This window comes from Limulus polyphemus, unplaced genomic scaffold (assembly GCF_000517525.1).
Source record: "Limulus polyphemus unplaced genomic scaffold, Limulus_polyphemus-2.1.2 Scaffold340, whole genome shotgun sequence".
NCBI lineage: Eukaryota > Metazoa > Arthropoda > Merostomata > Xiphosura > Limulidae > Limulus > Limulus polyphemus.
In genome coordinates this window covers 480,814-491,627 of record NW_013665950.1, presented here as the reverse complement: position 1 = coordinate 491,627, position 10,814 = coordinate 480,814, and the positions used below count along the sequence as shown (strand labels likewise).

The 10,814-nt window shown below is 34.3% G+C and overlaps 1 protein-coding gene across 1 annotated transcript in view; it reads right to left on the bottom strand.

Moving 5' to 3' along the window:
• Positions 1-10,814, bottom strand: part of LOC106457507 (exocyst complex component 1-like) — a gene marked incomplete at its 3' end in the record, with an annotated part of 193,715 nt that overhangs the window by 177,978 nt on the left and 4,923 nt on the right. Inside the window, exon 3 of the mRNA XM_022383480.1 lies at positions 1,625-1,752. Coding sequence (XP_022239188.1) covers positions 1,625-1,752 — 128 coding nt within the window. The remainder of the gene's footprint in view (positions 1-1,624; positions 1,753-10,814) is intronic.

Genomic DNA, 10,814 nt, shown 5'->3' with positions numbered 1-10,814 from the left:
CTCTACATAAATACACATTTGTTTTTTGTTACTCGCACATTATTAAGGTCCCTGTAACAAATAGTTATATCTGCTGTACCGTACATCAGTATTCCAATATAATTTATCAAGCTAAGTAACTAAGCTGTATTTCAGTTTAAGAAAATATGAAATTTTGAGGAAACTAAAGACACAACCTACCTCCTTGAAATCTTGGTTTGAAAGAAAGAGATGGCATCTAAACATGTTAAAATGGCTGAGAAAGCTACTAAGGGGACATTCTGAGCTTTCAATTGGTTAATCATGTCATATATAGAAATGTATATATATGGGAATGTTTCCAAAAATGGAAAGAGATGGGCAGGATGCCACTGTGTATTATTTATTACATGAGCAATATCTTAGCAAATTGAAAAGACAAGAGGTTCTTATTTTATATTGTAGCTTGTCAATATTGGTAATTTGAGTTTCTAATTTGTACGAAACTATAGACTTAGTATTTTGATATCAAAATATTTAATTGCTGCATTCACCATATCACGTGACACACAAAAATTGATGTTTCACTGTGTTCTTTTAATGTTTACTTTTAAATTAAGAAATTGAGAAAGGTATAATACTAAAATTTGAATTATAATCTACAGTTTGATACTAAACTTATTGAGATAAATTCATGAAATAGTAGTTCAATAAAATTTTGAATGCGAGTCAATACACATGATGACATGGTCTTTCACCCATGACCCATCTGAAAAGGGTTAGAGCAGTGTTTTTAACCAGCACTAGTCCATCACAACCAACTTGCCAGTCTGTGGGATTTCACAAAAACAAACAAATAAAAACTGACAAAATATTCATTGTATTCGCATTTTTAGTGGTCTCCAACAGTTTAGGGAGGCATCAAGTTGGTTCCAGGTATTAAGAAGGTTGAGAAATGCTGATTTAAAGTACAAGTTGTACAGCATAATGAGAAATCTGTGCAATATCTGAAGAATCTATAAAACATCTAGTAATTAGTTGGATATTAATACTGCTGTTTCAAAGGTTGAACTAAATGAAAAACCCATCCTTGCAATCTCATGACCATTCTCAAAATAACTTAAAACAGCATTATTGTAAAGCCAAAAAAGACAAGTAGTTACATACCCACAAGAAAGCAAGTAAAATTACAGGAACAGAGAAAGAACCAATTACACTAAAACATTGAAATATTCCATTACATTTGCTAATGGACATAAATTAAGGAAAACACTTATTATTAAATCAGAAAATTCATCTATTAATAAATATAAAGAGCAATGATAAATATAGTATTGTAAACAAAACTGAATTTTTTTAACTCTTCTCATTTGAACAACGCGCAACAATAAAAGCTTATTGTTAACATTTCAAAGTTTATATGCAGAATTTGTCACCATTCAGTATCATAACAGACGTCTCTCAGAATAATATCACACTGAACTAACCCTATGTAAGCTGTGATTTAATACTTGTAGTTCTCCTATACCTTTACAACCCATTCTAGATCACTTTTGTATACATCAAATGAGTATAAAAGAATACTTAACATTAATAAAACACCACACAAATTGATCTTTTGAAGCATTCTTCAGTAATAACAGAAATTCATAAGACTACAAATTACCTTTCTTTCATCTTTCCCATCCACCATCTTTAATTCACGTAAAGGCCATGTAGCTCGTTTTTTATACACATCTTTATCTGACTTTTTCACTTGACAAATCGATGCATGAACAGGCCTTTCAGCACTTACTGTAAAGCATAAAATTATTTAAATCAAAATACTGTAAACATATATGTTAGATCATTGCATATTTTTCTGAACTATTTGTAAAACTTTTTTGTTGACTAAAATGAAAGTTAAAATTGATAATGTGCAAGCTAAAATCACTCAATATGTGGCTTCTAATGGTATAAAACTAATAATTTTAGAATTAGGTGAAATCACTTGTTTCTCTACATAAATACACATTTGTTTTTTGTTACTCGCACATTATTAAGGTCCCTGTAACAAATAGTTATATACCCATAAACAATTTCATGCATAAATATTTTCGAAAAATACCTTTACCTACATAGATCTGTCAGCCTAGATTACATCTCCCTAAGAAAATTTCCAAAAGAAACTTCTACAGAGTAAAAAATATGATTTACTTTATGAGAAAAAAAAAGTGCTAAGTGTACTACAAAACATGTTGATCTTCTACACTGAAATTAAACTGGATTAATCATTACAATGTTACAATTGTTTCAAAACTGCACGTTATTTCAAAATATATCAAAAATTATAAGAAAATGTAATTATCATAAGTTTTTAAATATTTTTGTAAGGAAATTACAAGGTCAAAAACATATGTTGGAATGATTATCAAAGCAAAAGGATGTGAGAGAAAAATGGTTACTGATGTGAGTAATGGCTATCTACAAAAAAATAAAAAAGTCATATTTGTTTAAATGATAAAAAATTAGAAAATATCACAGAACATATTACAGGATATGAAATTAATTATATATAATAACACGAATCACATTTTCAACAAAAAAAACTATTAATGAATATCAAAAAATAATGACATTTTGGAAAAACCTGACTTGATCAAAACAGAATTATTGCTGAAATAAATCATAAATTTGTGAGGCCAGTCAGAATAAAATAACTAATGATAACAATATTTACAATATTTAAATCATTTCTTATATAAGTATCCACTGTTAAAAATATTTTCAGAAGTAATCCCAATAATATCTCACAAGGTTATCTTTAATTACTGATGACATGGCCAGTTAAATTTCATTTGATGCAAATATATTTAAAAACACTGAGAAATTACTTTAATTTTATTATAAAGGAAGTCTTTGTGTTTAATGATAATCTGTATGATCCAGATAAGGACAAAATTAACTTTAAAAAAAGATATAAATGTGATATGCAAGCATCTCGTGTGCTTTCTATCTGCTTTTAGTAATATAAAAATTGCTCATTTACCTACTTTCTATGCAGTAATGATATAAGCATATGGTCCAGAAAACCATTAAACTTGTTGTGATCTTGTTCCTTTGTTCTCTGTAATAAATAATACCTATTCTGCCTAAGGGAATATTCCAGTAAAATCATGCATCAGTATTAAAAGAGCCACTGTCTGTAATTTCCTCTGCTGGGCAAAAGGATAATGTTTATATGTCACGGCCAGCAAATGTAAGAGAACAAGTCACAAGGTGATGCTGTCAACTGAAAAAGAAACTGAGATTACCTGTTAGATTAAAGTTTCATTTTTTTCAGTTCAGTTCCTTTTGGAGATCAATGTGTCACTATAGAGTTCTACCTTGAGAAAGAGAAAGCTGTACATCTAATTATGATCCAGTAGAAGCTAGTCTTATTGTCTGTGCAAGTACATATGCTGCATTTTCTTTCTGCTTACTTGTTATAAAGATTGTTTTTTTGTGTTTTTTTTCAGAATCTGACCAATCTCATTATCTTATACACTAGAAAACTAAATTTTTTCAATACAGATTACTCCACAAATATCCAGGTTGACCAAGATGTTATAAACGGACCCATCTGAGATTTGTGTATATACCAGTTATATATGAAAATGACACAAATAAATGACAACAAAATTTATAGTAGAGTTGCATACTAGGCCCTAGCTCGATTTCTTGTATTTAATAAGTTTCAAGAAGTTGAGAGTGGCATATTCACAGAACAGAAGTAATTATGTAAGAGGGAGAGTTCATTGCTGGAAAAAGGAAGCTGCAAGAAAGACATTTTAAAGTCAAGAAGAAGCTCTCTACTGGACATAAAACTTCCAATCATGATGCAAAGGGCCATTCGTCAGCATGCAACCTGAGACTAAGAAGGATTTGCTCATATCTGGAACACCCAGAATACTGGAGTAAACTGTACTCCTGAGAGTCAATCTTGGCAAAAAGGATATGCAGATGACTGAAAGTCACCAAAGTGGAATAAAACCGAGCAAGACAGAGACTACATGGTGAAGTCTCTACAGGACTTCTAGGCTGTGAGAGCACCACAGCATCAGCTCTGGTCTAGACCACTGGTGACCAGAGTTGTTTCCCTGGCAGGTGAGACAAAGGGCACCTACAGATGAAAACCATGGGAGGGGAATATACCTTTCAGTACTGAAAGTTCCCCTAAATCTCAACAACAGATTTTGATACCTGAGATCATGCAGAGCTGTAGGACAAGCTACCCAAGTAGCTCGTAGCCTTGAACCAGGTACTAATCCCCCATATGGTGTAGAACTCTCTTTTAGAAGCTTCTATCCAAGTTTGATGATGAGGAACCCAATTTGAGACTAATAATGCTGTCTCCAAGCATTATTCCATCCAAGGTTGATGGCATCAGCCATGTCTCCAACTGGCATTGGTAGAGATCATGTAAGGTAGAGTCTTTGTTTAGCTGCACAGGTCCCAATGAGGTCAGTGAGGTCAAACAAATTATGCCCCAATGTTCTAGGTGTGGTGACAGAAGACTACACTAGTTCCTAAAGCATTTCAGGCAGATCACTGCCTGGAAAGAATGCCCTTGGGAACAGATTGTTCAATGCTTGATCCTTAGTTTAAATGACCTGAACATTGAAACAAATAAACATCTGGAAGAGGAATAGCAAAATGGCTGGGAGATAGTCATGTATGAGTTGGGTCACCAATTTGACCCACTAAAGAATCAGGTGATCTATTGAGCAAGTTCAAGGCACTTCCAACTGCAGGTGGTACTAGCCAGGTACCTTCACCCAGTAGGATAGCCAAATGTGAAATTTTGGTTGGGCCTGGAGTTATGATGGATGAGTAAGAGGTGCTACATACGAGGAAACCATTAAGAACACTGACTGGGTGTAGAGTTGGTGGGTTGCAGATTGCCCAGGCAAACCGGTGACTGCACCATTAACTCCACTGTGATGCAGCCAAAGTGATCTCCAATGAATGGACAGGGCTAAGTAGATCCACACACAGGATACATGCAACCACAAGGTACACCCATAGAACTGGAAAAGTAACTGACAATTATCTGTGCAGAAAACAACATAATATAATATGTTATTTATTAGATTAAAACTTCAGCTTTCTATTGGTTATAGATAATATAATATTAAACATCAGAGAGAAATACTGGCAATTTGTGAAAGAGAGGATGTGGCAGGTGGTTATGGCAATACGGGTTTCATTTTCTAGTTTATGGCTCTGAAACCAAATAAGATTATAAGCTATAAAAATTATATTTTGCCAGAGCAATAACTACATTATAATGAGTAATTTACGTTGAATTCCAAAGTTCTCGGAGGGGTGGTAAATAAATTAAAGAAGAGGGAATTGTTGCGTCAGCGAGTCACGTGATTACTGTGACGCAACGTTTCTAGAACTATCATGTACTTTGGCGAATGCTCTAGTAATTACTAGATATGGGGTAGGCTGGTATATAAAAGAGGGGAATGTAATGTGTGTATAGATAGTGAGTAATTGAACTGCAGTCACAGGGTATTGTTGAAGTTAACGTTCGTTCGTTACAGTGTTGTTTTAGCGCGAGTATTGAGATTAAGTGTATCGGTAAAGTTGTATTCGGAAAGAATAAACCAGTTTTTATTAAGAAAGAACTTGTGTCGTTAAAATTTCGTCGGAACGAAGTTACGGAAAATCAATTAACAAACGGAGACGTAACAGAATACATAAAATACAAACATCACAGTTATCATACTAGGGGAGATTGAGGTTTTTCTTTGAATATTCCATTATAAAATTAAGAACTTAAAACTTAAATAATATTAAAATTTGATTTATTAACTATGTTTTGATACCAAGTGTATTCATATGTATTTATAATAAAGTAATTTAATTAAATTTTGAATGTAACACTGTGAAAAGTTGTGACATGCACACTTGGACCTATATACATATATAAAATGATGCATCATTAAAATCAGTTCCCTTAATAATCTTAAAAACCTCAATCAGATCCTCTTTACCTTTTCTTTTTTGATAAGAACAAATTTCAGAGATCTTAATCTGTCCTCATATGTTGAAACCTTTCCATCCAATATATCATCCTAGTAGCTCTTCTTTCAACCCCTTCATATAATTCAATATCCTTCATAAAGTAAATAGTCCAAGACTGAAAACAATACTCCAAATGAGGCATAACCAGTGACTTACACAATGAAATAACCTCTTTAGATTTATATTCAATGCTTCTATAAGTAAAGCTCAAAATCCTACTTGCCTTACCATAAGCAACAGCACACTTCATTTAGCTACACTATAGTCTGTCATGTCAGTAAGACCAGGCTTATGTAAAAAAAGTGAGCATTTTTGAAATGTGAAGAAGAAAATCATTGTGACCTTGTATAAAATAGTAGTATTTGGAGTATTTTGTGCATTATTATTTTACTTAATACAGGAATGTTATCATCATGAAGGAAATGAAGAGATAAGCTATCAGAATGATAGCTGGTTTAAGTGACCACATCTCATCTCTTCCAGGGTACATTCAATGGCCAAAATAGAAAAGAGGAAAAGGCAAACAAGCCTCATGTGTCACAAGAATGGGTGGTATAAGAACATAGCCATCCGAATATTTGCACACAAGAGGTCGGAAAGCCAATGTGTGTAGCATGGTTGGGGCTCATTCAGACCATACCTAATGCACACGTCAACTCTCATGTCAGACATTATTGGACTGACATCAGCTGTGGGAGGAGGGCACAGAATTCATGTCGTATAGTATGTCATGTTGGTGAGTGCTTGCCTCAACTCTACCATAAGACTCTTGGACCAACACCAGCTGCAGTGTGTGCTTGCCTCACCTTAACAGACACAAGCTTCAGGAGGAGAGCACGCTCGCCTCAACTCTTCCATCAAACTCCTGGACTGACATCAGCTGTGGAAGGAGGGCACAGAAGCACAGAATTCATCTTATAAACTATGTAATATTAAGAGTGCATGCCTTGACTTGACTGGACACTCATCCACTGCAGAAGGAAGGCATGTTTTGTTAGTACATACTCACCTCAGTAGGAGGGCACATGTGTATAGTGTATGCTCACCTTGACTCTACTGAACATACATGACCTCAGGAAGAGGACGTGATATAGTGGTGCATACTCACCTTGACTCTACTAGACAGTGGCAGCCTGTAAGAGAGCATATATCTTAGAATGTGCTCACCTCATCTCCACTGGACAGTCACAAGCTGTAGAAGGAGGGCACAGTCTTTTAATGTACTCGCCTCAACTTAATTGAACAGATGCAGACTGCAGGAGGAAGGCATGGTATCATATGATGAACTTCTGGTGTATTGTAAGTATAATTATATGAGTTGTGATCTGCACTACTTCAACAGTTTCACCACTTCCCCACTGATTGGTACCCTTCTTCTAGCTCCAGTGGTTAGATACTAATCAGTGAAGGTTCTCCATGGTCCACCCAACCAGTGGCTAGGAACTGGTAAGTGCTAATGGTCTCCCATGCTCTACTGAAAAAAAAGTGGGGTATTCCTAGTGGGAAACCCAGAAAAAAAAGCCCAGACCTCCATGGGTCCTGTTTCAGCTCAAAAAGCTTTTGCTGAAGACAACATTGCTATGTGTGACCACATAACCCTATTTTGAAGAACCAGCAAGTGCAAGCCAGTGTGTCTTATGATCTGAATACATAATATATGTCTGCAATTATCATGGTAGCTGATTTACTGTAAGCAATTGCTTTCCTAGCAAGTCACTTGTAGATGCAATAGTACTGGAAACATAATTAGTTATATTTGCTTTCATGTGTCTATGAAAATTCATATTTTTTCATATTTTTCACTATGCATATGTGAATCAAGTGCTTTTACACCAATTATTGCAAGATTGAAAGACTATAACACACCATCCAGTGAGCTTCATATTTACTGATGTCATCTTACTTCGATCACTTACAAGAGTTGCTATCCTCCTGCCACTTGTCATTAAACATTTTTTACAATGATTTAAAAGAAACATTACAGCCTTTCAAGATGATGTTGAAGCTTAACACCGTGAGTCATTGAACAAAAAGAATCCCCACTTACATTACATTCACTGTGCATACTTGCATTGGCATACATGCCCAGATGTCTGGTAGCTCAGCAGCTTTTACAGGAGCAGCTGCACTTCATTAAAGTGATCAATTCAAAGGTTAAAACAGAATATTTACACTATCAGTAGATGTACATATACTATTATTTTTATTAGATACATATATCCACTAAGAGTTTGAACATTTTGTTTTGACCTGTGACTTTTTAAAACCTTCATCAACATATTTAAAACTTTTCATGGCCTTAAGAATATAAAAACCAATTTAAGACTTTTCAAGGCTCCACAGGAACCCATCATCCTGAGACCAATTATGTCACCACAATAGTGGCTAAATTTTTGTAACAGCCCAGTAGAAATTCCACAGGACTAGAAAACTTTTGACTACTAGGGCCCTGTCTTTTAAGCTGTTGTGTGTTATATTTGTAAATAAAAAATTTGAAATATAAACTTAAATGTTAAGAAAGGTGCATTGAGATAGTCTTGTTATTTGCTAAAATTATTTTTTTTGGTTACAAAATAAACTTGTGAAAAGGTTTACTTGATGATGGTTTGTGTGCCATTAGTTTGAGTTATCTTAATTTTTGCTGAAAGTTATTTTAATGTGACAGCCTAAAATTAGTTTGGTTCTGTTGTTTTTGAAGGTGACAGATTATCAGGTAATGCTTCTTCTAATGTTTCAAAATTCACATTAGAGGAAAATGTTCAATACTTAGATTTCTTTTTAATGTGTTTTGCTTCTATCCATAACACAAATTGACCAATGTATCATGTCTGATGATGATATTTCACAGGCAGTGTCTGCTTGGGTTAAAGGAGTTAACCTATAAGCCTAACTTAACTACAAAACTTTTTAACAGAAACTCTGAAACAACTGTAGATCTAATACACTAATAATGTTTATACAAAAATTTCTTTGATTGACAACAAATCTGACTACTTTACTGATTAGTTAACAGTACTGATGCTCAGTAATCTGAAAACTTTTACTCAATCAATAATGAAATTAATCTTTCCTTGGCCATCAACTACACAATCATCTATTCTTGTATTTATACTGAACTCCCACTTCTACCAAGAATTACTTTTATAAACTTTCTAGACCTAGCATCATCATTTTCATGATTAGCAGCTCCCTATAGAAAAAATAACTAAATTATAACATTGAAAGTATAAGTTACAGCACTGCTCCCTTCCTGTATTGTAAAGTCCTTTGAACAATCCTAATACACAAGTAAAACAGTACACTGAAATGTCTATTCACCAAGTCTATTTGGCAGTTGTCTCTTCCAAGGCTTATTGTATACACATGAGGTGTCCTCTCATCCCTTACTGGGAGTTCTCCTTGGCTAGGTGGTCAAGCAAATCCATGGGTCTATATTTGGTGATCCTCTGGAAGTGAAATAGACAGAAATCATGGGCTCTCCAGTAGGTTGAATTCCCATTGTCAAATTCTTCTCTTGAGTTACCCAGTTGGCTGTTCTCTCACCAAAGATTGTCATGATAGATAACCTTTGACTTGTACTGCCTGTCCTTTTGAATTCTGTAAACCATATCATTTAATTTTTTTTTTTAAGTACAATGCATGGCCCTTCCCAACAACTACTTAACTTAGTAGTTCACTTTTTCTTGAAACAAGAATTTTTCAACCACACCTTGTCATCTCAATGAAATTTAATCTGATCAGCTTTAACATCATAGTGACTTTTTATTTTATCATAAGCTGGTTTAAATCTTTCCCAAGTAGTCATGTACAACATCTTTACTCTTAAGATTCACAAGAGCTCTTCCAACTATCAATCCTTCAGGATGTGCCAGAATGTTTTATTCTACAATGCCTCGATTACTAGGTGAAGATGTATTCCTAATAACTCCTGGTATGAGTATTTCACTTCTTGGTGGTACAATGACCACCCTCCATATTGTCGCTGGAAGTTCAAGCCCTGGTGTCATAGTTGCCATGTAGTGCACAGACTGAGAAGCTAATTGAAGATAGCCAATATGAACTCTTCTTTGATGTCAACTACCCACACATCATGAGATTTAGAGAAGCTTCTTACAGCAAGAATAACTTACAACTTTCCTCTACTGAAAGTTTATTTCTGCTCATGTTAACATCAATCTCTCTTCCTTCTTCTTCTCAAGAAGCAATTTCCCATTTTACATAACCAAATTGGGTCAAGCGATTGTAGCTATAGAACCAGTGTCAATCAACACACTGCAAGGTTTTTCCATCAAAAAGCCCATGGTCAGTTTTCCTCAAATAATGAACTTATCTCATTTGAGGCAGATGGAGTATTCTCAGTTGAACATTCCTATTTTCTTCAAATCTGTTTAGCTCTTTGTTGTTCCTTTGATCACGTTAGACTCCATCTACTCAGCTTAATAAAAAGTGTTGATTCTTAGTCTCAGCTGTAATAGTCTTGTTTCCAACATCTATAACAGTTCTCCTTTTTGACATCCTTTAAAAAGTTTTTATTCCATACATACCTTTGTAATCAGTTTCTGATCATATGTCCTGTTGTCTTGTAGTTTATATCGTCAACTTTATGAAACTAGTTGTCTAACTAATCTTTTCAGTTCTTCAATACTATCATTATGGGGAGTTCATGTTTCAATACTGTTACGCCTTTGTGTTCGTTTGTTAATTTTCCGTAAAAATTCTTTCCGAAGAAACTTTAGCAATACAAGTCCTTTCTTAAATAAAACTAATTTATTCTTTCTCAATACAACTTTGCAATACACTTA